General features: G+C 42.8%; 2 protein-coding genes across 3 annotated transcripts in view; both read right to left on the reverse strand.

The window, feature by feature from the left end:
• Positions 1-2,156: 2,156 nt before the first annotated feature.
• Positions 2,157-8,398, reverse strand: Mlnr (motilin receptor). Its single transcript, XM_036198527.1, is given in 7 exon segments — positions 2,157-2,218; positions 6,584-6,664; positions 6,667-6,817; positions 7,180-7,285; positions 7,608-7,871; positions 7,873-8,056; positions 8,059-8,398. Coding segments are annotated over 7 exon segments (1,188 nt in total).
• Positions 8,399-15,516: 7,118 nt separating this feature from the next.
• The window catches only part of Fndc3a (fibronectin type III domain containing 3A), a 159,773-nt gene continuing 148,499 nt past the window's right edge, over positions 15,517-26,790 (reverse strand). For both annotated transcript variants that reach the window (XM_036198939.1, XM_036198940.1), the window contains 9 exons: positions 26,582-26,687; positions 26,319-26,494; positions 25,018-25,131; positions 24,211-24,360; positions 23,830-24,113; positions 23,523-23,735; positions 20,508-20,674; positions 19,112-19,239; positions 15,517-17,948 (listed from right to left, as the gene is read on the reverse strand). In XM_036198939.1, the coding sequence (XP_036054832.1) occupies positions 17,634-17,948; positions 19,112-19,239; positions 20,508-20,674; positions 23,523-23,735; positions 23,830-24,113; positions 24,211-24,360; positions 25,018-25,131; positions 26,319-26,494; positions 26,582-26,687 (1,653 nt within the window). In that variant the 3' untranslated portion in view covers positions 15,517-17,633. The remainder of the gene's footprint in view (positions 17,949-19,111; positions 19,240-20,507; positions 20,675-23,522; positions 23,736-23,829; positions 24,114-24,210; positions 24,361-25,017; positions 25,132-26,318; positions 26,495-26,581; positions 26,688-26,790) is intronic.

The raw sequence follows: 26,790 nt of genomic DNA on the forward strand, positions 1-26,790 counted from the left end.
AAGAAATAGGCAGAGAAATCTGGGCTCCAAAAGGAAGAATGAGAGGAGGAAAGAATGAGAGACACACCCAGGGCAAGAAGCCAGGTAGATGACAGCCAGATATAGAAAAGCAGTGAAAGGCCGGGCGGTAGTAGCACATGCCTTTAACCCCAGCACTCAGGAGGTAGAGGCAGGTGGATCTCTGTGAGTTCGAGGTCAGCCTGGTCTACAAAGTGAGTTCCAGGACAGGCTCCAAAGCTACACAGAGAAACCCTGTCTCAAAAAAAGAAAGAAAAGCAGAGAAAGTATATATATATTCCTTTAAAATTCTTGCTTCATAGAAAAGTCTGCCAGATGTTCTAGACCTGAAGGCTGAAGACAGATGCCCCAACATTATAGAGGAACCTTGGGTGACTTTCCAGGCAGCCACATGTCTTGTCATTTCTATAGTTTTAGAAGTGGCTTGCACTGCACTTCCTGTTTACTCAGGTAATATGTTCTTCTGATGGTGTTTGGTGTAGTTGAAGACTAGATACAGTTTTCCTTGGTCATGATAGAAGGTAAATTAGGTACAAAACTTTGGACTCACCAAGATAGGATTAATAATAGAGTGATTTCTCCAAGTTTGCCAAAGGTAAATAAACTGGATGTTGTAAATGTACTTCTTATTTGATAATTGTTCTTGTTATGTATAGTCTTACTATGTTAAAATTAAAACCTTTTTATTAATTTGTATAAAAAAGGGCTGGAGAGATGGCTTACCCATTAAAGGCGAAGCTCACAACCAAAAATATATTAAAAAGGGGGGGGGGAATGTTGTGGAATATTATTTTAAATGGGCAAAGATGTGTTACTTTTGTTTCTGCTGCATCTGTTTAACAATGTAAGGATGTGTATCTAATTATGTAAAGGTGTGTTGCATCTGTTTCACCTTGCCTGCCTAAGGCATCTGATTGGTCAATAAAAAAACTGAATGGCCAATAGCTAGGCAGGAGAGGGATAGGCGGTGCTGCCAGGCAGAGAGAATAAACAGGAGAAATCTAGACTCAAGAAAGAAGAACGAGAGGAATGAGAGAAGGAGGAGGAGAGAATGACAGAGACACCAGGGGCCAGCCACACTGTCAGCCACAGAGTAGGAAGAAAAGACATATAGAATAAAGAAAGGTGAAAAGCCCAGAGACAAAATATAGAAGAGAACCAGGATAATTTAAGCTAAAAGAGCTAGCCAGAAATAAGCTAAACTAAAATCGGGCATTTGTAACTAAAAATAAGTCTCCATGTCTTTATTTGGGAGCTGGGTGGAGCCCTCCCCACCATCCCCAAAAAAGTAAAAGAAAGTCTAGTACAGTGGCCCACAAAAAGCCAGAAACAAAGAAAAGCCCAGCTGGTTCAGCCAAGCATCCTGAAGGAGAAAAAACCTTCTGGATCAAATGCAAGATAAATTGCTAAACAGTCTTATAAATAAAAAGCCCAGAGCCAGCTAATGGGGTAAAGTCTGAGAGATCAGAAAAGAAAGAAGAAGCCAGCCACATTCTTACCATTTGGAAATCCTCTGCCAAAGAGACCCACTTCCTGTATACCCATGCCTATATGCCTTTCTGTTCTGCATCTCACTTCTTTCTGCCCAGCTACATCATTTCCTATCTGTCTGTACAGACCTCCAGATTCTATGGTTAGTGCTGAGATTAAAGGCATGTCTCACCATGTCTGGCTCTGTTCCCCAGTGTGGCATTGAACTCACAGAGATCCGGATGGATCTCTGCATACTGAATGCTAGGATTAAAGGTGTGTGCTACCATTGCCTGATTTCTATGTTTAATATAGTGGCTGGCTTTTTCCTTATTTATTTATTTATTTATTTATTTATTTATTTATTTATTTATCTATCTATCTATCATCTAGCTATGTATCTATTTCCACCTTTATTGGGGTACACAAATAAACATACTGAGCTTTCAAACAAGAACAGCCCAGGCTGACCCTGCCATGCAGCCTTCTGGGCATCTTGATCAGAGGACCCAGCCAAGCCATTCCAGACTCTGGACCCTCAGGTATTAACACAGTCAATACATTTTATTATCAGCTGATAGCTTGGTGGCTATTTATTAGAAAACACTAGAAACCTAATAGCTCACAGAAAATATCTCCAAGATAGAGCAACACCTAGGTGGGCCAGTTTATTTGTTCTTTACATCATCCTTCATATATCCTTCTGGCCTGCTGCTCTCAGGCTCTATATCTGAGAGACACAACATGAGATTACAGGACATGTTGACAAGTTCCAATATCCTCCAATAGAAGGAGCATTTTTCCAATTCTGGTTTTCTTTATGAGGACTTTCTCAGGTATACCATGGAACCCTATTATATTCCTGAGCAGAGAACTGCTAAAGAGAACATTGGCCAAACTAATCCCAAAATGCTCAACCAAAATAAATCTTTGAGGTGTGTGTGTGTGTGTGTGTGTGTGTGTGTGTGTGTGTGTGTGTGTGTGTGTTAGAGTGGTAGAGCACTTGCCTAGTATGCACAAGGCCCAGAGTTCGATGCCCTACATTGCAAGACTTGAATAAACATTGTCCTGGTCCAGGTCTCAACAAAACAAATTGAATCACTCTATATAGAGGTAGATTTAACAACACCCACCCCCTAAAAAAAATAAAAGAAATTAATGGGTTGCAAATTTAGCTCAGTGGCAGATAGTTCGCCTAATTGAAAGAAGTAAAGGAGACATAATTACAAAAAAAATAAAAAATTTGTAAAAAACAAACAAACAAACAAACCCGTAAAGATAGCTGTTGTGAAGTGAAGCCTGGCAGTGGTGTTGTATGCCTTTAATCCCAGCACTCTGGAGACGAAGACAGGCAAATCTCTGAATTCAAGGCCAGCCTGGTCTACAGAGTCATTTCTGGGACAGCCAGAGCTACACAGAGCAACCCTGTCTTGAAACAAACAAACCAAAAGGATGGTTGTTAAGTAAGGTTGCTAGAGACTCTCTTCCAAGTCTATACTTCTGTCAACCATGTCATTCAGCCACTATCCCCATTGTGACTACAGACTACATGATACTTTCTTTTTGAGACAGGGTTAAAAGAAGGAGGGAGAAAGGGAAGGAGAAAAGATACAGAAGCTCAAAGATGCTGAAAGTGAAAAGTTATGTACACAACACATTTTGTGAGGCTTGAACATACAGCCCATAGCGCCTTGTTGAAAACAAGCCTTGATTTCATATTCCAAACACTGCTTCTCAGTTTGATCTTGTCATCATGACACCTGAGCATTATTCTTCCACAGTCATCAGGGTTCTCTCCAGCCTAAGTGCCATCAGGCTGCAAGGAGAGACATGTATCCCAGCACAGATTCCTGGGGTTTCATTCCTGAATAATTCCCATTATTTATACTCGAATTTAAATTGTTCTTTGAGCTCAAACAAAGCTTTCCTAATTCCACACAGTCTTTAGTTAACGTGATGACGGTAGTGAACACAGCGCATCACAAATGTCTGTCTTCACTTGGCTCACACTGCTGTCAATGATGTCATCCACTCTTAGATGTCTAAATTGAGTGGTACAAGCTATATCTACAAGCCGCTGCTTATGGGATGCTTACGAATATGCAAGTGAAGTTCTTCCTACCCTAACTGTCTACAATTTCATAAAAATCATGAGTGTTCGTAGGTAACATGATTTTTCTTCTACCAAAAAGGCTATAAATAACACAACTTTCTAGTGTTGAATTGCCTTTTTTTCTTGTTCCTCTAACTTACAATTCCATGAAAACAAATGACTTGGAGTAGTAACCTTACCAGCATTCATTGATATTCTAATAAATATCTTGGTGGATTTAAAACAAAACCCTAAACTGAACTATAAAGTATTTATGGATTAGCAAAAGACTCATAATTGCAAATGCTTGGGGCTAAAGAGATAGCTCAGCAGTTAAGGGCACTGGATGCTCTTCTAGAGGACCCAGGTTCAATTCTCATCACCCACATCATGGCTTGTAACCATGTGTAACTCCAGTCCCAGGGATTATGATGTCCTCTTCAGACCTCCAATGGCACTAGGCATGTATGGGTGCATTAACATACATGCAGTCAAAATCCCCATACACATAATTTTTTTTTCATTGCCAAAGCTTCTATTTTCAATACATGGCAATTAAAACAGGGTCACAACTGGTCAAGACACAGAGATAAGAGACTGTGGAATTCTCAGTCTGAAATAGGACATCTATTTCATACCCCTCCTCCCAAGGCTCAGGGCTCCTTGCTGAAGAGGGGATGGAAAAGAGTGTAAGAGCCAGAGGCAGTTGATGACTGCAAAGAAACCGTGTTCTGGGTATAGCAGGGCATCTGCACGTGTGAACCCACAGTGACTGTGGCAGCATGCACAAGACCTGTGTAAGCTCAAGCCAGATAGAATCCCATCATGGGGAGAGGAAATGGGCACAAAGTCCCACCCCTAGTTAAAGAGCTTTGTGTTGATGAACAGTCCTGTTTCTTTAAGAACATTGACCCTGGTAAGTGGATCACACTCTAGTGGATGGCCACACAGCCAAGAATATATGGACAACACAAATTGGACTTGATGGGTTTAAAAAAGAGAGAGAGGACACAAAGTTGGGTGAACAGGGAAAGGATGGATCTGGGAAGAGCTGGGGGAGAGATGAGCATGAGCAAACACATTGCAGGAACATATCAAAGAATTGATGAAAATTCCTGCAGCCATCATGGAGGAGCTGAGGCCACTGTCGCCACCACTGCCGGAAAAAACAAGCCTGAGCCAGTGCTTTGAGGAGGAGTCTGCATTGAATGTGCTGCTGTATTGCCATATTTCACGACAGAGCCCTTGTGTCTATAAGCCCTGAATTTCTGGAGAAGTCAGTCGCAAGGAGATACTTTCCTAAGAGATGACTCTCTGCTTCCTCACTAGCTGGAAGCAGACACAGTCGATAAATTGCTTCATACCAGCATGTGCTGAGCTTGGGGCCAGGGGAGGGAGGGAATCTTACCTCTGTTAATATGATGAAAAGGTAATGGAACCTACCATCTCAAGACCCCATCGGCTTAGTTGTCCTTTACAGTTGTGACTGTGCAAAAGGAGCCATGGTGGTCTATGACATGAAGTCATTTAGACACCCACTGAGGCTGTCCAAACTGTGACCTGGGAGCAGAGCCACTGAATCAGTGTGGCCTGAGCTAGCTCTCCAGTTCTGAATCCCTGTGCAGGGTGTCATTCACACAGATGGAGGTAAGAATGAGATCCTGAGGACAGAGGACCTCTACAAATATGTTAATGCTGTGAAGCATACACGTTTAAAGATGTATTTTCATGCGTGTGTGTATGTGTGTGTGTGTGTGTGTGCCTTGTATGCAGGTGCCAAGGAGGCTACAAATGGGATGGGCATTAGATCCCCTAGTGCCAGAATTACAGGCTGTTAACTGCTCCATGTGGGTGCTGGGGCCAGCTTTGGAATTTTTAACCACAACTATGAAAACTACTTTAAAATATGGCTTATAGAGCTGCAGAAATGGCCTAGTGAATAAATGTGCATACTGTTCCTTCAAAGGATCCAAGTTGGGATCCCAGCACACAGTACCCCAAGTTTGAGCCCTGGATCCCACACGATGGAAGAACAGCTCAAGTTGTCCTCTGCCTCCACATACAGGCTGAGGCATATGTGCGCTCTCCCTAACAATGAAATGAAAACATATATTCAAAAATAATTTTCAATGCATTGCTTTTCATCCACTGACTTTTACTTTGTAGTAAGCCCTTGACCTCAGAGGGTAAGAAACTCAGAACCAGACTCAAATCGAGCCACAGAGCTCCTGTGTGATAAGTCCAAGACCCAGCTCCATCACCAGTGAGACAGCTTGGGTTTGGGAAGTTGGGTGAGTTGCCGTACACTGTGAAGAGTAGGTTCTAAAATGTTGCAACTAAACTATCTGATTTACTTCTAAGCTAGAGAAAGATGAGACCCCTGAACACGGCACCTAGCTGGAAATCGTAGTTGCTTCTAAAATGTTTGCACCCTTATATGGGAATTAAATTAATTTACTAAAAACCCAGACTCATTTTCTTATCTTCTATCATATACTATATTTATATCCCAAATAATAAAAATAAGCCCCCCCCCCCCCGCAATCTCAGAGGTGATGGCTTTTAAACAGCATCTCTCTGTGACAGACACTTAACTACAGAATGAGCGACCAAGTTCCTAGAGAAGAGAGAACAAATGAAGAACTACTAGATCTCCCCGCCCCCCAACACACTGAGTGAGGTGGAGTCCCAGAATGGAAAAGTGAGCATAGACAAGGGACACAAACTAAAATGACTGATCATTGCTCTTCATACCTTGTTTTAAACACACAACAAAACGTGCTGGGCATTTCTTCACCAAGTTGAAAAATTTCAGACACTCATTGCAATTCTTAACACCACCTCTCCTCCGTCATCTTCAGATCTTCATTTTTCTTATAGACCTGTGTCTGTCAAGTCCCAGAACTGCTTTTGTGTGATGGTGAGAGCATCGTCTTTGGGGAGCCAGGAGTATCTTCCGGATTCTTCCCGGTGGGTGTCTCCACTTCTACAGACATCCCCTACCCCGGCTCCCCAGCCTGAGCTGTCTTGCCAGAAGCAGTTTCCAGATAGCTGCTGTTCCTCTTGGAAATGAGATTGGAGAGGAAGGATGGGATTGTTGAATGCGCTCAGAGAGAAAAGCTGCAGTGTGACAAGAGCAACATATCGAGAGAAGCACATCATCTGGGGATCTTCAGTGTTCATGTAAATGATTCTGCTAACATGGAAAGGCAACCAGCAAACTCTGAACCACCGCCACTGCACAACAAGACACGGGCACCGGACTTGGCAAACGCATTCAAAGAAAATAAAGCCCCACCCGTCCCCCTGCACCTGTAACAACAAAATGAGTTAGAATCTTTTTGTTTGTTTGTCGAGACAGGGTTTCTCTGTGTAGCTTTGCTCCTTTCCTGGATCTCGCTCTGTAGCCGAGGCTGACCTTGAACTCACAGAGATCCACCTGGCTCTGCCTCCCAAGTGCTGGGATTAAAGGCGTGCACCACCACCACCTGGCTGAGTTAGAATCTTTACTTAAACAGATCCTCATGCGAGCCACTCCCCTCCCCGGGGAAAAAAAGATCAGGTCGTGAATTGCAATGATGTTTGCTTTCTAACTGTACACCAGGATCACAAATGTGTAGGCACAATTCCACTCCAGAAGGGGCCCCGCTCCAAACAAGTGGTTTTGGCTTCTGCTTCTGCTTCAGAAATACGTTCTGGTTTTTGCTGGAAATGATTCACAACCGGTCTGCAGAGTTTTAGTTATTTGACTTGGTTCACTTTAGCCCCTAGACTAACTTAACCTAGAGTAGAATCTTCAGCAATCAACCTCATCTTCTTCTCAAGGGAACCTAACAGAGATTGAGCGAGCTCCCAGTTACCCAGCCTGAATGGCAGTGACTTTGAAAAACTTTCCCTGTCTCCGGGTCCCCCTGCCTTCCCGGGGACTCAACGTGACCCCCTACTTGTACTTGGAAACAAATCTACAGGTGATGAGCCCAGCTGCTGAGTCCAACATGGAGTTTGGAGAGGGGGCGGTATCACTTACTCAGGACAAGGACCCTTTTCCTTCGTCTTGGTCAGGCCTCCCCGGAGGACCCGGCTTTTCCACAGATCGTGTCCGATGAGCCCGTAGAGGATGCTGAGGCACAGGAAGGGCAGGAAGAAGTTGGCAGTGGTGACCCACAACATGACCCTTAGCTGGGCAGGTCTCTGACCTCACTCACCGCTGAACAGCGCTGCCGCCTCCGCAGCCTCGGTTCTGAAAGATGATGGGGACAGCACTGGTGTCCATGAGGACCTGAGGGGCGGCGGGACCCGGATCGAGGGGTTGACCTGCAGAGAGGCCGGGGAGGACATCTTGCAGGACGCCCACCATAAAGAAGAAGGGCCCTGCTGAGAGCAATGTCACTACCCAGAGCGCAGTGATGAGCGCTCCGACGCGGCTCTGGGTGACAAAGACCCACGCTCGCAGCGGGCAGCAGATTGCAGATAGCAACACTGAGTGCCTGTCGCGTGCAGCAGCGTGGCATAGGTGCAGTCCTCGCCCAAGTAGAGAGACAGGCCTCAGAGAAGTGTCCCGAACACCCAGGGCCTCGAGCACCACAGATGGTACAGGTTGAAATGGAGCGCCAGCAGGATGAGCAGATAGGACACCGCCATGCCGCCCAGGTACAGGTTGGTGGTGGTCTGCATGTAGCGCCCCATCAGCAGCACAGTTACCAAGTTGCCGCTCACACCCAGGGCGAACAAGCTGAGGCACCTAGGACACTGGCAGAGATTGGAACGCCAAGCAGCAGCGAGGCTCATTATCATCCCATCGTTGCAGCGCGCCCCCATGGCGGTTTCCTTGCGCCCTGGGACTGTCGCTGACATTTCATAGTATGGCTGTGGGCTGCCTAAGAGAACACACGCTCCGCAGCAGCAAATGCGCCTGGACTGGACGGATATGCATTCATTGCCATCACCACAACGTCGGGTCCCCGGGGAATGCAGCGAGATGTGTGTATCCTCTGCCTCCGCCTCCACCTCTGCACGTGGCCAGCCCCCAGCTCCAGCCTGGACACTGTCTCCCAGTCCCTATGTTGTGCAGGGCGTTCCCTCGCGACCCTGACCTCATCTCAGGAGCCCTGAATGGCCTTCTGAGTGGCTAGGCCCAGGTATTGCGTCCTAAAGGTGGGAGAGAGCACCTGCTATCAGGAAGCGACCATCCTAACTAGAAAGAGAGCAGTCTAGGCAAGCACTGGAGCCCTGTCTAGGTCTAGGATTGGCCCTGTGACAGACAGAGCTGCTGCCTGACCTTGAAAATGTCTCACATCTGGTCCCTGCACAGTCCTTACACCTCTGTAAGTTTACAAGTGAGGGTGGAGGGCATGCACCAAATTATGGATCCCTGAGTCTACAAACAAGATCATTAAAAACAATAACAACAAAAATTTATCCCTAAGAACCTGGGTTTGTGTACACTTAAATGCTTTCACACTCTATACGCTTTTAAACTAAAAACAAAAGACTATGCTGTGGTGATATTGTGTTCCCCAAAATATTGTGCACCCTAATAAACTTCTCTGGGGTCAGAGAACAGAACAGCCACAAACAGAGTCCAGAAAATGGTGGTACACACACCTTTGGTACACACACCTTTAATCCTAGCATTCTGGAGGCAGAGATCCATGGGGATCTCTGTGTGTTCAAAGCCACACTAGAAACATCCAGGCATAGTGACTCACGCCTTTAATCCCAGGAAGTAATGGCAGGAAGCAGAAAGGTATATAAGGTGTGAGGACAGGGAACTAGAGCTGGTTAAGCTTTTAGGCTTTTGAGCAGCAGTTCAGCTGAGATCCAATCGGATTAGGACACAGAGGCTTCCAGATTGAAGAAATGAAATCAGCTGAGAAGCTGGTGAGGTGAGATTAGCTGTGGCCTGTTCTGTTTCTCTGATATTTCAGTGTTCACTATAGTGATATTTTATTTGTATTGAAATGTGATTTTATTTGTATGTTAATAAAGTTGCCTTGAGGTCAGAGCAAGCCAGAACAGAAGCTGGGCGGTAGTGGTGCACGCCTTTAATCCCAGCACTTGGGAGGCAGAGCTAGGCAGATCTCTGTGCATTTAAGGACACAGCCAGCATGGCAGACACACGCCTTTAATCTCAATACCAACCATAGAAGACCTGGAGGTCTGTACAAACAGGCAGTGACGAGGAGGTCATGTGGCTGGGTTTACAACCAATGAGAAAACAGAAGAGACAGTCTATAAAAAAGATAGGACACACAGAGGTAGCTCTCTTTCGGAGAGGAAGAACAGCAGAAGCAGTGAAGGGTAAGGTTTTCCGCTCTTGCTCTGACCTCGTGGTTTTTAACTCTGCAATTGGTTCTGTGTTTCTTATTTAACAAGCCGGTTACATCTACAGTTCACCCCAATACCTGGCTTCAGATTTGTTTTTAATTAATAAGACCATTTAAAATTCGTGCTATATTATGCCAAACATTTGAAAGAACAAAAATTTAGGAAAGGTGAAAAACCGATTTATTATGAGTAAGCTTTTTGTAGTCTCTGACAATAGCTGAGGCATCTGACTCATTGAGCTCTGTGTTTTCAACTTAATCCTTGTGCGCATGTACCAAACAGTGTTCAAGTATTTAAGGTCCACTAGAACTTGGATGGCCTGCTCACTCCACTCCCTATCTCCATCTCCATTACCTTCTCCTAACCTTGAGTTTTCTCAACAGCCCCTCCGCCAAAGCCTTTATCTTCGTGAACAAACTCAGGTCACACAAAGCTTTTCATTCATTCTGTTGTGATTTAAACTTTCAATCTTGAACTGGTGAGATGCTCAGGGAGTAAAGGCCTTTGCTGCCAAGCCTGGAGATCTGAGGTCCATCCTTCACGGAGAAGGAGGGAACACTCTTTGCAAGTTGTCTTCTGCATCCACAAGCATTGTTGTGGCACACAGATGTGTACATATTAAAAAAATCAATGTAATAAAAGTTAAAAAAAATTAAGTCACTGTTTCCTCAATAAATAAATGTAAAAAGAAATTAAAATAAAAAGAAATTCAACCTCTCCTCCCCAAGTTCTTCCTTCTCTTTTAGACCTGAAACTTGGGACAAATGCCTTTTGCTCTTGCCTTGTGTATTCAAGAAGCATGGGCATTATGAGGGATGCTTTCCATCATTGCTTTCTTGCTGTTCTAAAGCCTGCCTCCACCAAACTGCACCAGAACCCCCTTCTCCAGCCCTCATTGCTCACTTTTGTTCCCTGAGGCTCAGCTACCTCTCTTTCTCCAGTAAGCAGAGCACCAGGACAAAACGCACCTCCCTGATGACCTTGGCCTCTTGGACTGCTGGCTTCTTTTCTACCAATGGCCAACCAGGCCCCTAACCCCGACTCCAGTGGACTGAACTTACTCCTATCCTAAGGATTCGGGATCCCACCTCTACCTTGCCGACTGTTCATCACTATTTTTGCCTGGCTATTTGCAGTTCACTTTCCCTCATGGGTATTCCGGTAATCCTTTACCCTGTTTGGGTCTTCTGTCTTCTCCTTGTCTCTCACCCGCCTCAGGTCCTCACTTTCTTCCTTTTCCCAACTTAAATGCCACGAGCAGTGACACCCTCGGTGTCCTTGCCTTTATCTTCATCTCTCCATTCCACCCAGAGCACAGCCACCTCTCTGGTTAAGCTGTGCTCTGCCTACTCCATGCTTGCTCCCTCTTTGCTACCATTCACCGAAAATGCATAGCTTTAGCATGACTTAGCTCAGTGGTTCCAAACTTGTGGGCTGCGACCCCTTTGGGGGCGGGGTTAAACAATCCTTTCACAGGGATCACGTATTTACACTACAATTCATTCACTCTTTTGTTTTCATTTTTGTTTTTCATGACAGGGTTTCTCTGTATAGCTCTGGCTGTCCTGGAATTTGCTGTGTATAGACCAGGCTGGCCTCGAACTCATAGTAATCCACCTGCCTCTGCCTCCTGTGTGCATGTGCCACCACTGCCCAGCTACATTACAATTCATAACAGTAGCAAATTCGCAACAGTAGTAGTTATGAAGTAGCAATGAAATAATTTCATGGTTGGGGATCACCACCACCATGTGAGGCACTGTATTAGGGGGTCCCAGCGCTAGGAAGGTTGAGAACCACTGCCTTAGCTTCTCCCCACTTCCCCTACCTCATTCACTCCCTCACTCTTCAGACTCCTGCCCTGCATCTTCCTTTCCATTAACCCTTAATTCCTCTCCCCCTTACTCTGGGATGGTGATCTTGCATCCAATTTCTCTGACAAAACAGAAGCGATCAGAAGGAAATGTCTATATTGTCCCACCACCACACCACCCTGCCCTCCTTCCTCCACTTCCTCCACAATGAGTAGGCCTTGTAGCTGGAGCCAGTTTGACCCCTTTAAGCATCCCATCACCTCCTGGACACCACTTAATCAATTCTCTTCTTCTACATCGTAGTTTTTTTCTTCTGAATCGTTTCCATGTCTTCAATAAAGTACAAGAGTTTATTTTCAAGTCTCCACTCTACTCTCCTCCCTCCTTCCCAGGCTTTCAAAGAGACAATGTTGTATCTTCATCTATAATTGATGTTTTTCCCTGAGCTTTCAGCTGCAGGGCAGCAAGATGAAGCAGCTAGAGTAATGCAGGGTGCAGGGTTGTTTTCTTGGGTTGCCTTTGAGTCCCTAAGGATCCAGGCGTTGGGGGGTAGGGCAGGGCAGGTGGCTTAAAGGTCTTTGTAGTTAGAAGACAAGGGCACCTAACTGTATTCTTGATAGTATGGGCTGGCACTTGCTAGACTGTGTTTCCATGTCCCCTTCTCCCTTGTTCTGAGTTGTCTCTGGCCTTTCCTGGACTCAGAGCACTTGGGCTGCCAATCGGAGTCTCTCATTTCTTCCATTCTCCTCTGCAGCTTGGAAGGCTAGCCCTACTTCTGCCGAAGGCACCCCAATTCCTTTGCTCGTCACCTAAGCAGGCTGTTTCAAGTGGCCATCACAGCAGTTGTGTAGTATAGCCCTCATCTGTGTGTGCCTTCCATTCAGGTATCCCCTTTCTCCATTTTCTCTGGAGTATTATAAACATACTATTCAGCTTACTTGGCTATTCATTGGATAAATATATCAGCATCCGGTGCACCAGAAGGCAGGGTTTTAATCTATTGCACCCAGAGCTGCTTCTCTGCTGCCTGGATCGGCACATCTCAGAAAACAAGAATTTGGTAAATATTTGTAAGATTTCTTTGATAATCACCTATCACTAGTCAGTGAATCACTGATAGGGAGAGATGAATCACAGTGACTTTGTTTTTGTTTTGACAGCAGGACTATGGTGAATTTCAAACATTGGCTCAGTCCTGAGGTGCAGTGTAGCTGAGCCTTTATTATTGACATTCTGTGGTCTAACAACTGACCAACTCTACTTGGTAGTTCCAGAGCCACACACCAGCAGGTCATCTGATGAGGGGGCTTTGAGTGGATCAGGGCTGCAGACATCTCTCTCCTCTCCTGAGCATCTCTCTACTTATCATTTGTGGGGGGCAAGAATATATGTAGGTCTGATGGAGCATTTCAGATCTTGTGTTTCTGAAAGCAAGAGGGCTGAGTCCCTAATAGGCTTCTGGTGTGTCAGGAGGCCTCCAGACTGAGAAGTCCTGATTACAAGAGCTAATGCACGCTGTTTGAGCCCTTACATATTTTACTCAATCTTTAACAGCTTAGGGTAATAGCCTCTTGGTAACTGCCTATGAGCCATAGAGGTTGGGGCTGCCAGTCCACTGGTAAAGCCACTGAGCACTATAGTCTCCTGCTGGGCACTGGAACTTTAGCAGATATAGGGAGGGCTTAGTAGAACAAGTCTGCTGGAAGTCTTTCTTCAGAAGTCAGTCAGAGGAATGTGAGCAAGCACAGCAACTGACACATTTTGTAACATATCTGCTACTTATCTGCATGGTCCTGGGGCTAGAACCCAGAGCCTTGCACACATGAAGCTGGGGCTTTACTACTGAGCTAGGATATCCCCAGTCCCCACGTTCTAACATTTTAACAAACCAGATTTGGGAAATTTCATGTTATGTTTCAGGTTTTCAGTATGTCCTATAAAGCAGGAAAGGTGTGGCAGGTCGGGGTCCCTATACCCCAAAGGCTGCCACCTGTAGACTGGTGTCCACTGTGTGTGCACCCACAGCTCTCTGTACCCTCAGGCATATCCCGAGGTTTCTGTGTAGGAACAACGGTGTGCCATGCTCAAAGGACAACTCCCCGAGTAGTTCCCCTAGCATGTGGGTTTCAGGGGTTGCACTCAGGTCCTCAGGCTTGCCTGCAAGTGCAGCCCATCTTACTAGTTCCAGAAAAGGCATCTTAAGCAAAAGGCAGAGACAGCAAAGCCGGCTTTGGAAGAGGAACCTAGCAGAGAAGACAGAGCTCGCTTCTCCGCTAATAAACCTCTAGGATCTGACCCTCGCAGGGATGTGGGCTCAGGTGTCCTCAGGGTTCGCACATGGAAGGACAAATGCAGCTGAGACCCACCTGCGGCACAGCTTCCTGTCACTGCAGTGAATGCTCACCTCAGCTCCCCCTGGGGAAAAGAGGCAGCAGGTTGGGTGTGGCCAGGATAATGGTAAGCTCACGCCGTTCACCACGAGATGAAAAGCTGCCACTACCTAAACATCTGAAGGGGCAGCTGTAAATTCTGTTGATGACCACAATTGTGTATTTTTATTTTGTCAATTTTTCTTCCTGAGTTGCTTCTAAGACCACCAGGGGAAAACTGGGCATGTTGGTTGCACATATGCAATTCCAGCACTTTGCAGATGAAGGATAGGAGTTCAAGGCTAGCCTGGGCTACATGATAGAGAATCCCATCTCAAAAACAAAAAGAACATAAGGGAGAAAGTATGCCGACTTAGACAGAAGGATTAAAACATGACAGCATCACCTTTTTTTTGATGGTAGAGGATCACTTCTGGTTTTAAATCAGTTTTGTGTGCCTGCCTCCTTGGACCAGCACACTTAAGGTCTCTCTGCAGATAGACCATCTGCTCCACGTTGGTGAAAGGTACTTGTGTTACAAACTAAGCCCTGGAAAGCTCAGGCTACTGAATAAAACCTCCCTATCCAAAGTATTCAAAGCCAAAGAGGCAACAGGTGCAGGGCTGTAAGGGACTCTGATGTTCTCTTCTTTGGTTGGTACTGTGGACTGATGGTTCTGGTCCAGGACCTCCCCTTCCTCAGCCTAGACTTTAAGCTTCACTGTGGCACTCCTGCACATGGCACAGTGGCAATGAGAGATTCACCAAAATAGCAATGGACTCTAGAGGAGGCCTGTGGGACTGTTAGTGGGGAATGAGGAAAAGCTGAGCTGTCCAGAGGAGCAGACCCAGCAGCATCACAACATTTAGGTTCCAGGCTTCTGGTGGTGGGAAAATCTTAACAGATGAGGAACTCAAAAACAGTCAGGGATTTTATTCCTCCTGGGCATACTTTTTATTTTCTTTATTTAGAGAGTCTTGCATCTAGAGAGTGTGGCATTTAACTCCTAGGCTGAGATGATCCTCCTGCCTCAGCCTCTCAAGTGAATGGGATTAGAATTTCCCTTTTTCTTTCCAATGAGTTTATCCAGAGTCACCTTTTATTTTTTATGTAACGCATAAAAGACACATAAGGAATCCTATAAGGTGAATTCATTAGGACAAAGCTTCTAAACTCTTCTTTTGAGGCGGGTCTCACTACTTAGCCCTGGCTGGTCTGGATCTCACAAACCCACTTGCATCTGCCTCCTGAGTACCAGGGTAAAGCTTCTAATGTCATTCTTGAGTCGACTTGACTCTTACTTGAATAATTAGTCTGTGTCCCCTCAGGCTCATGGGGAAAACTGTTGGGAGCCCCTCGGAGAGAGGAGATATTTCATTTTCTTACAGAGGCAGCAAATGATGAACTGTGTATGAACACAAAAACATATCTCAAAAAAGAATGATACAACTTTTATTTTCCATGGATTTTACAGATACTTTTCTACATATTTATGTATTCTTATGAGATTATATTTTCCACTTGTATGAAGCTCAACCTTATACAATTTTAAGGTGATATGTTTGGTAGTGTATTTATAATCTTTAAAAAGTTGAGTTTTTGGAATGTACAGTATGAGGTAAAATCAAGATTACATTAAAAATTGTTTTCTCCTCTGCACTAACTTTGCAGTGAGGCTCAAATGGCAAGTACACTATTAAATGACATTTACTATCAAAAATAGGAGTTCATTTGAATTACTATGAAAAACATAAGCCACTGTGTGGCACATTTTACCATTTCAGACATTCAACTATATAGAAATCTCTGGGCTCTTACACTCAAGACTCATTTGTACTGCCAAATGTGGCACTTTGAAGAAGTTTCTAGAAAACAATCGCAATCGCAGTTGTTTGGGGGACAAGTCATCACCCTATTCATAAGAGATTAAATAAAATGTAAACATACAGTATAGTATAGTGACAGAGTTTTCTTACCACTTGGAGAGGCCAAGTTTATCCATTTCTTTTTTTTGAACAAAGGTTAATGTTTTTTCTACAGAGCAGATCATTTGACATAAAACAATTACAATACATGCCCATTCTATTACAAGGGAAATTCTTCAGAGATCTTCAAAGCACAAAACATACATTTCTTTTTGACAGACAGAAGTGCTTAATCACTAAAATGCAAACCTCAGCAACTAAAAATTAGTGATTCTCTATTCTAAAATTCAAATAATAAATTAAAGAAGCTAGTTACAGATGTCTACAGATAACAGATGCGATAAAACAAAAATTTCATATAAATTCATTGCAGACTGTATTATTACTGGCAGTCATTGACATCGAGGCGAGATGTACAATGTGATACAACAAAATTCAATCTGATCATCCAACAACTCACAAATGCAAGCTCACAAGACATTAATGAACTATGCAATTTGCAAAGTGCTCTAATGCAACGGTACCCACATGCAATCAACAATTTGGAACAGTATCCAAAACAGACATTATACATTAAACATTAGTTTCTCAAGAAAGCAGCTTGAAGTTTACTGGTGCAAATTAATTTTGTCTTCAGATTTGGTACCCCAAACAAAAAAGGTTGAGTTTGATTAGAAATTCTGATGGCAACGGCAGTAGTTATAGGAGATGCTGCAAAAACCATAGAGTCCTTCAAAGTCAGCCTAGACCAGGTGATAAGTGTGGACATGTGTCTCCTTACCTGACAATCTGCACACAGCCCTTATGGACATGTATGCACTTATACACGTACACAGTTTAAAGGCCCAGAAAACAGTAAGTTACTATTTAAAAGTTCTCTGTTCTCAAATCCCAAGAAGAGGTACTGTTTAAGTAAAGATCAATATTTCTGGGTCTGTGCTTTCCTGGACTCACTTGTGAATTCACGTGTATGTGTAAGGAGAACTCCACACTCACCAAACAGAAAGCTTCTTTTTCTCACTCAGATTCCTTCATCCAGTTGTTGTTTGCAAAGCCCTCCAGTTATTGATTCATCAAAATCTCACTTACCAAACAATTAAGACAAATGAGGAGGTAGAAATAGAGCACTAGATTGCTTTCACAGCATCAGACTTGAACAAGTTTCGTAGAGCACGTGAGTGTAAATGCTAGTCAATTTGAAATTTTCACATGGCAATCATTATCGAAACAAACAGATGTGTTACCATTGTTACACTCATGCTAACTGGTCAAAACAATCATAAATGCTGCCTTTTAGAAAGTTTGTCCTACTAGAAGGCATATTCAAGGGGGGGGGGCGGGGAGGAGGAAAAAAAAGAAAAAAGGGGGATTAAAAAAAGGCCCAACCAAAGAACAAAACAAAAAGCCCTCCCCAAATCAATGTTTCTGTGGCTGAATTCTTCTCATGAAGTGCCAGCCTTTGCCTAACAATATAAGCACTGAAAATGCCAAAACCATGTTTCAATATATAGTCTCAATGCCAGTGCTAAATGCCACCATTTTGTAAAAGCAATACAGAAATAATTTTAGTACGTGACAAAATAAAATGTAACACAGTGTTAAAAATAAAGATATATTTTCACTTGATTACAAAGTACTGAATGATGAAGGCAATCAGAATGGAGGAAAGAGCAAACAACACCAGGATGACGGCGGCACACTGCTCGTCACTGAGAGTGCGCCGGGTCCGCACGCCGTCCACGGCCTCTTTGTTGGCGCTGGCCAGCGGCTCTGTCCTCTGGGAGATGAAGAGCACTGTGGTGCTGTAGGGACCCACCAGGTCCTGGTGCCCCACAGGGTCTTGGCACTGGCGAATGGCACACACTCGAAATCGATACTCACAGTTCAGCTGGAGGCTGCAATACCGGAATGAAGTAGCAGGGCCCTTGTACATCTATTAAGGAAATATTGGAAAAAGAATGGAGTATGAAGCCTGGTCAGAAAATATTAGCGCAGCCATGTTCTGCAATTATTTTAGATGCCGAAAGCTTCTGATGTCATCTTTGTGGATGTGTGGTGTGTGGACACTTCCACATGCAGACCAGAGGGCAACACTGTGTCTTACTATCTTCAGTCACTCTCTACTTTATATCCACTAATATTTTTGAGAGTCTCTCAGTGAACTTGTAGCTAGCTTGATGGTTCTCCTGTGTCCACCTCCCAAGCACTGGGATTTCAGGCACACGCTGCTGCACCTGGCTGTAATGTGGAAGCCAGGGCTCACACTCACGGCCTCAGCTAGCACGGCAAGCGCTCCCCACCAAGCCCCCTTTAGCCTCAATTCGGTCTTTTAAATGACATTTTAAAACACCATCCATTAAAGTACTTCCCTGTGCGCTGCAAACGTGAGAATGTGAGCTCTGTCCTCACAGTTTACAAGTTACAGAGTAATCAAATCCAGAAATAAATTCCTGCTGGAGAGTCAATTAATTAACTGTTTTTTACTTTGGGCTCCCCCACCCCCATTTTATTTTCAAGTGAATATGATAATATGGCCAGGGAAGAAAAATCCTCAACAAATGGTTGAGGATGATGAGAGACAAGGTGTAGCAGAGAGAGAGAGGAGAGGGAGGGAAGGAGAGAGGGAGGGAGGGAGGGAAGGAGGGAGGGGGGGAGAGAGGGGGAGAGGGGAGAGGGGAGAGAGAGGAGAGGGAGGGAGGGAAAGAGGGGGAGAGGGGGAGAGGGGGAGAATGAGAATAAGAATACATTAATTGAACTAGTTAGAAAACTCTTTTTTTGTTTTTTTAGACAGGGCTTCTCTGTGCAGCCCTAGCTGTCCTGGAACTCAGAGATCTGCCTGCCCGTCTCCCAGTGTCAGGATTAGAGGCATGCACCACCATGACTGAGCCACCTTAGGAGCTGTGGCATTATAAGCGTTTAAGGAATTCTCATCATGAAACTGTGTAAAGGACGGACTGTAAAAGGAGTTGGGCTCTCACTGTAAAACAGGGCTACACACGTTTCTTAATTAGAAAGTAAATACAGTCAAATCTTCTACTGAAAATAAAAACTAAAGACTAAAACTATGTACATATAAAATGGTATCTTGACACATACCTGTTTGAAATCTGAATCTTTTCCCACCATAACTTGAAGATTATAAATAACTGGGTCACCTTTCATTGGCTGTAAATATTCCCATGTAATTTCACAAACGTGATCATTTATTTTCTCTATTTTGGGCGCTAGATGGAACAAACATAAGTAAGATCAGCTTTATTTGATTTAATTTGGCACATTACATAGACACTTGTTTTAATCAAAATCAACAAATTTCTAAAACTAAGATATAAACTTAGTGAATTTTTGCAATAGGCATGTAAAGTAATTTAAATGAACGACAATCTTTATGATGCCATGAGACACTAATCTGGATAAGGGAGTGTAGAAAAATTTCTAAACGGTCTTATTAAATAAAACACAGCCAGATATAGGGTTGAGAGAGATCAGAGAAATAGGAACAGCTATGAGCTATCCTCACCTCACCAACTCTGCAGCTTCCAAATGAGAGATACTTCCTGTCTACTCACGCCTATATGCCTTGCTGTTCTGCCATCTGATTTGCTCTCTCTATCCAGCTACATCACTTCTTCTTCCTACACAGCTTTGTCACTTCCTGTCTGTGTGTACAGACCTCCGTGGTTAACTAGTGTTGGAATTTAAGGCGTGTGCCACCACACCTGGCTCTGTTTACAGTGTGGCCTTGAACTCACAGAGATCCTGCCTGCCAAATGATAGGATTAAAAGTGTGTGCTAACATTGCATGGCTTCTGTGCTGTGGTTGGCCTCTTTTCCTCTGATCTCCAGGCAAGCATTATTCAGTAAAGCATAAATAAAATATCATCCCAAGGGAGCAAGTGAATGGTGTAACTCATCAACACCAGACAGGCCAGCTCCAAACAGTTGTGCTAGCGGGGTCTGCTTAATAAACTACTCCCAGTGCCCGATGCAGGACACTGTCCCAGCAGTCTCTATCCCTAGTTCTCAGACTGCAATGACTTTTCATCTCTTTAGAATAGTATACAAAGTACTATTATTTTAAAACGAGAGCTACTGCAAAGTTAAAAATACGTGTATAGTGTGTATGTACACGAGTATATGTTTTGTGTGTGAAGCTAAGCTATATAAACATTTGTCTTTCTTAGAGGGAGACCTGGCTCCCAATCTGAAACATTTAAACAACCCAGTTTGTGATATTTATTCTTTAAATAACAAGAGCAGAAATGGCAAATGAACCTAATTAGAAACACAACTTATTTATTCAATTTAGTATTTCATGTCAGATCATTTTCTATTAGTGTAACATAAAAAAAAAAACAAAGAAAAAAAACCAGTTTCGATGACTGAGTGGGACTCTTAGCATGTGCTTTTTATATAACTGATGGGGAGACACTGGATGCTAAACGTTAATCAAAATAAAGAAAAGAAGACAACTTCAGGGGATACACATTACCTTTCAAGGCATAGGGGACAGATTTTGGTGTGGTGAAAACATACTCCTGGGAGAGAGGGCCTTCCCCAGCTTCATTACAAGCTTGTATGCAGAACTTGTAGGCTGTGGACTCACTAAGTCTCTGTACTTTGTACGTATGACAAGGCCCTCTGTACAGCGAGACAAACCTGAAATAGAAACACCAATTTTATGACACCACACAAGAATGTTTGAAACCACACAAGAATGTTTGAAACCACACAAGTGTATAGTTGGGCATGTTACTTAGGAACACGTGGCTCGGAAACCTCAGCCTCAGAAGTAGTTGACAACTGGGTTTTCCATCAGATAACAGATACACAGAGGGAAGTCTCCCAGTCTGACTTGATTTACAGAAAAATGTTTCCCTCATCTAATGTCCAGCCATTCCAAGTTTCTTCTCAGGCTCTTGTACAGCTGTGCCTCTGCCTGCCGCCTTTTCTCTTTACACTTTTAAGGCATCAGAACAACATAGAGGCACTACTTTTACTATGAGTTATTTCTAACCAAGTCATAATCGTACAGTTTTTTTTATCTACAGCATGAACTTGAGCTATGAGATAACCCTCACTTAAATTTCTCATTTTTATTTGAAAAGAAGGGGGGGGGGAGATTCTTAATTCACAGGTATAATTTTAGCTAGTTTAGTAACAATTAGAGATTTAGATAGTACTATGAGAGACTATATATTTTTAAGTAAATTATCCATAAACTGTTAGGTAGATGTTATAATTACACATATTTTCCCTAATATATTACTTATATATTGAATGTTTCTCAATATTTTTAATGGGTAGTTTTAAAGTTTTGGAAACTGAGGAATGAGTCATGAATGCCCAGATAATGCTAACAGCCTGGAAACCATAGTCAGGTTAGGAATAAGAAATAGTTTTATGACCTGAAGCAAATATTTGCAATAAGCAGTAACTAGATAAGCCTGGCCTTCTGAATCTCTGAAATTCATTTTCCTTACATTAGAAGAGAGGTGGGGAAGAACCCACAGTTGAAAACAGCTGAAAATTACAAAAATCTGTCTTCTGATGCTACCATACAGCACATGTTATCTATAAAAACAAAAATAGCAAAAAAAAAAAAAAAAAAGGCTGGAGAGATGCTTAGTGGTTAAGAGCACTGGCTACTCTTGCAGAGGATCCTCGTTTGGTTCCCAGCATGTACAACCATATAGAACTCCAGTTCCAGGGCACCCAACATCGTCTGCTGACCTCCGAGAGTACTAAGCATGCATGTGATATGTCCACATACATGTAAGCAAAACATTCATACATATAAACTAAAATTAAAAAATCTAAAAAAGGAAAGAGAAATCAAAGATATTAAGTTGACTTAATTTATTAAACTTATGTAAAAGGTCTTAATTTTCATTTTCCCTAGCCACATTCCTATCCCAGGAATTCTTCAGATGCAAAATGAATGTGAATGAAGTTTGCAATACTCTATTTCACGTTTAGCAGAAGCTTTTATCAAGCACTAATTAGGATGGTCTCTGCCAAACCTTTTTACACTATCCCAAAGACAAGTGCATAAAACTGGAGCAAAACTTAGTCAATTCACCTAGCTCTAGTAATACATGTGAGGAATAAATGGTTCTTCAGAACCTGTGGCCTTCGCTGAGCACTGAGTGATAACTGCTTCTAGCAGGCCTTCTCGCACTTCACCCGAGTGCAAAGAATCGTACAAGAATGAGAAGAATTTAAACAATTCACCCAGCATAGCTCATAATAAAGATAAATGGTTAATCTGTGGCATGGCGAAGAACCTTCTGGAAAAAAGGATACATACAATTCTGCCATAAATAAAGACACAAACATTAAAAAACATGCACTGTTTTTTTAATACGTATAATGTTGCTAAAAGCGATTAAAACCAATGAAAACCTTGGGAAACTATCATTAGAATTTTTTAAAGATTTATTTATTTATTATGTATACAGTGTGCTGTCTGCATGTATGTCAGCAGGCTAGAAGAGGGAACCAGATCTCATTACAGATGGTTGTCAGCCACCATGTGGGTGGTAGGAATTGAACTCAGGACCTCTGGAAGAACAACAGCCAGTGCTCTTAACCTCTGAGCCATCTCTCTAGCCCCCTGTCATTAGAATAATTTAGGACTTTGAATTTTACTTTTATATCGCTCAATTAGAAATATAAAAGTAAAATTCAAAATCCTAAATTATTACAGAATAACAGCATAGTAGACACATGGTAATGTTTAGATGGAATTCAGGGTGACTAACCAGTCCTATGCTGTTATTTAAACAATGTTAAAATAATCTGAATCACACACTGTAAGTGAAATACAGGATTAAGAATAAATCACAGACCCACTCAGGGCCTGCTGGTGAGGAGGTGACTGCTGCTACTGATTCAGCATGCAGGCCTTGCATCAGCAGTGTGGGCAGTGAGTCATACATAACCTTGCTGTCCAGAACCTCAGCCAATCACAAGCACTTTCTGCAAACTGTACCCAACTGGCAATCAATACTGCAGCATGACTTCTCAGCCAAGGTAAGAGTTCATGGGGCAGAGCTCAAGAATAGCCCACAGACTAAAGTTCCCTGAACATCACTGGAGTTAAACAGTGCAGCCACAGGAGCCTTCTGAGATTTTGAAAACATACACTTAAAATTACTTAAGATAGTATTGATAAAAACTTTTATTACACACTAATTAAGCTTATGTGTGTGTGTGTTGTGTGTGTGTGTGTGTGTGTGTGTGTGTGTGTCTCTGTGACACACATGCCATGGTGTATGCGTGGAGGTCGAACAGCATGCAGGGGGTGGTTCTCTCCTTCCAGCATGTGGGCCTCAGTGACTGAGCTGAAGCTGTGAGACTTGGCAGCGGGTGTCTTTACCTACTGAACCACCTAGTTGGCCCCTATAATGGTATTTACAATGCTTTGGTAAATTATTTACACTATAAACATTTACATACATTAACCCCCCAAATATACACATGGAAAAGGAAGTAAAAACCCCACCTTCCATTCTTATCCTCCATCTGAAGGTGGTACTGAACAGCATCTGTTGATAACGTCTTTGGGGTTCCTTCTCCCCATTTAAGCTTAAGGTTCTGGTGGTTAAAGGCAACACATTCCAGCCGAGGTGGATCGGGAGGGAGGGGCTTAGTTTTTAATTTAATCGTATGGCTGAAAGGACCAGCTCCAAGGCTATTCAAGGCTTGAATTCGTATTCTAAATGACAACACAAAAAACAAGTTCAGCTTACAATTATTTTATTTAAATCACTTTCTGGTTTAGGCAAACAAACACAGGTTTGGGGGCGTACCTGTATGTTGTGTCCGGCTGCAAACTGTCTATGATATAGCTTGTGGTCTTCCCCACTGTCAAGGGCTGCTTATCTCCGAGGTCTATGCTGTAGGCAAGGATTTCTGAACCGTGGTCATAAGGCTCTTCCCAGCTAATTGCAAGGCAGGTAGAAGGTGAGTAATGGGGATTTTCTATATCATCATCACTGATTTCTTGAAGACAAGTCACAATGGCAGGAACTGATGGTGGAGTCACACAGGCTACAACTTCACTGAAAGGACCTGCACCCACAACACTCATAGCCTACACGGAAGAGAGAAAGTTAACAAAGACAGGACTGTGACAGTGGCCTCCAAATAGAAGACTCTGGACAGTGCGTGCTGAGGCACTGGTCACCTACCTGGACTCTGCAGTAATAGGTAGTAGCTGGTGAAAGTCCCTTTAATTCACAACTGAGGCCAGGCCCACAGTAACACATCTGCATACTTCCTTCAACTCCTCCCCATTCCAGCCGGTACTCAGTGACATCAGTTCCGTTACTCAAAGGCATCTTCAAGAAAAAGATACAGTCTTCTTAGTCTTGTTATTAAATGGCTTTGTAGCAAAAATGTTCTTTCCTCTAACATATTAAAAATGGGATTACTTTTAAATTTATTTAAAACATCTAAACACAATCAACAGTGTATAATTTTACATTTTTATTCATTAAAATTATCTGAATGGTCAAAAAAATTACTGCCTCATACCGGAAGGAAGGAGTCAAGAGTAGTTTAGGTAAACAAACTTCAAAATAATTTGAAGACAGAATGTTAACTTATATAAATATTTTCATCATTAAATTTCAAAAATTATGATAATCATTACTGATCAATTACAATACAAAGTAAATACACTGGCAATAATGAATTTGAGACAATAGTAGTATACCAAATCGTATGAATGTTTGCAAAAGTTCACTGGTGTGTAGAATATTTCAGTAAGGAAACAAAGTCTTTGATAAAAACACAAAATACAACAAGAAAATAATTACATAAGAGGCAAACATACCTTATTCATACACTCAACTCACTTTTACCATGTGAATTAATCTAGGACTTATTTTCCACATAATAACTGAAGGAGCAAAAAGGGAGATTACCTTTATTCTTTTGCATGCACTACTCCAATCACTTAGGAAAATTATCTAGATTAGTGAAAAACACAATACCTCCCAATTCACGTGTGCACAAGTTGCAGATCTGCACGTCACTTGAGGGGGTCTGCACTGGTTGGGTGGCCCAGGAGCTGTAGTGATATCGTATTTTTCTGAAAATGGTCCAAACTAAAAAAACAAGCAGAGCACACATTTTCCTTTTTCATCCTTAAAATGTTCACTGAACAGAATTCTGTATTTAAAGAGCCAACAGAAATGAAGATCTTCAAAATTAATTTGGTAATAATTCTACAGGCATTCATTGAGAGTAAAAGATTTAATAACTGTGGAAGTAGATACAGAATTTTAAGTTTTGTTTACTATACTTTCCCCAACTCCCTTATTCTCTTCATGAACTGCTTTTTGCAAAAAGAGCAGGGCATCAGTAAATTAGGTAGGTGGGATAAGAAGAAATTATGTGAGGAATGAAGATGGGTACCAAGTAAAGGCCTGGGAGATGGCAGGCATCAATTTTATCTTAAAATCTCAAGTAGCAAGAGTCAAAATGGGGATCAAGTGGAAATAGACAAAGTAAACATCTAAAGTCATTTTGACAAACTAGTAAAATTAGGTAAGGAAAAAAGAAGACTTAGTCCTGAATCTGTGACCCGTGAACTGCAGCCCTGTGAGGTCGCTGAGTGCACACACAGGACGGGTTAAGTAAGACTGCTGCAGGCTACACAATTACAATGTTTAAGTGTGCTCATAGATAAAAATAGAGTGCAGCTAGAGACAGGATATGAAGCAAAACACAGCTTACTGAAGTCTGCAATACTCTGTTAAAGAGACCTGTCAGCTTAAATTTGAAAGAAAAAAAAAATGGAATACTTAAAAAATATGTGCCACACGCCTAAGCAATTGCTTTAACTTAGGGAATCTACCTAAGAGGGGAGGGCATCGGCAGTTTTGTGGAAGCACTCTCTCTGGGCCCCAGTGCCACTAGCTGCAAAGTGGGGTTATCACCGCTTTTGTTCTTTTTATGGAATTACCAATATATACATACAGTACTTTTTAAATAACTTCTATAAGCCAGAAATGCTTAAATTTTGCATTTTCCCATGAGGCAAAGAAAGAATCCCATCTGATCTGCAATGGGGAGTAAATGCCCATAAACCAGTTTAGTGACTATGCAAACAGGTTCTTCAACACTCCCTGAAGGAAACCACAAACTCTATCTGAGGCCTGAAAGCACAGACGGCAAGGCAAGTTATAGGGCACACCATCTCCTATTTATCACTAGACTCATTACAACAAATGGCTTGATCACTGGTGTGCTGACACATGGCGAGTTATGATTCAGCTAGCAGCTCCCTCACCCCCATTCTGTTTGCTGCACGGAGTCTGAAGCTGTATGTCTTTCCAGGAAGAAGGCTGCTCACTGTACATTCCACTTCAGAACCTTGGTAAACATCTCTAGGCTCATCTTTTTCTGCAGGACTCATTTCCACTGCATAACAGGTAATGGGTGATCCGCCATCAACTAGAGGAGGTCCTAAGGGCAGACAGAGTTAGGTCTTTTAACAGCAAGAATACTGTTGGTTCTAACTTAATTATAATTCATTGCCAAAATGGAAATTACCCCATCGTAACTGTATTTCTTTTGCTTTGGGTCTACCCTGCAACCTGGGAGGGAGGCATGGGCCAGGAGGCACAGCTGGAGTCTGCACAAGCAAAGATTCAGAGACCTGCCAAAACAGAAGCAAAATCAAAACAAAATAAATGCCCTAAGCAATCGGACTGCTTTGATAAAGGACATTAATACAACACAAAGACTGTACAGACAGCGTG

This window comes from Onychomys torridus, chromosome 9, assembly GCF_903995425.1.
Source record: "Onychomys torridus chromosome 9, mOncTor1.1, whole genome shotgun sequence".
In the NCBI taxonomy this organism is placed as follows: Eukaryota; Metazoa; Chordata; class Mammalia; order Rodentia; family Cricetidae; genus Onychomys; species Onychomys torridus.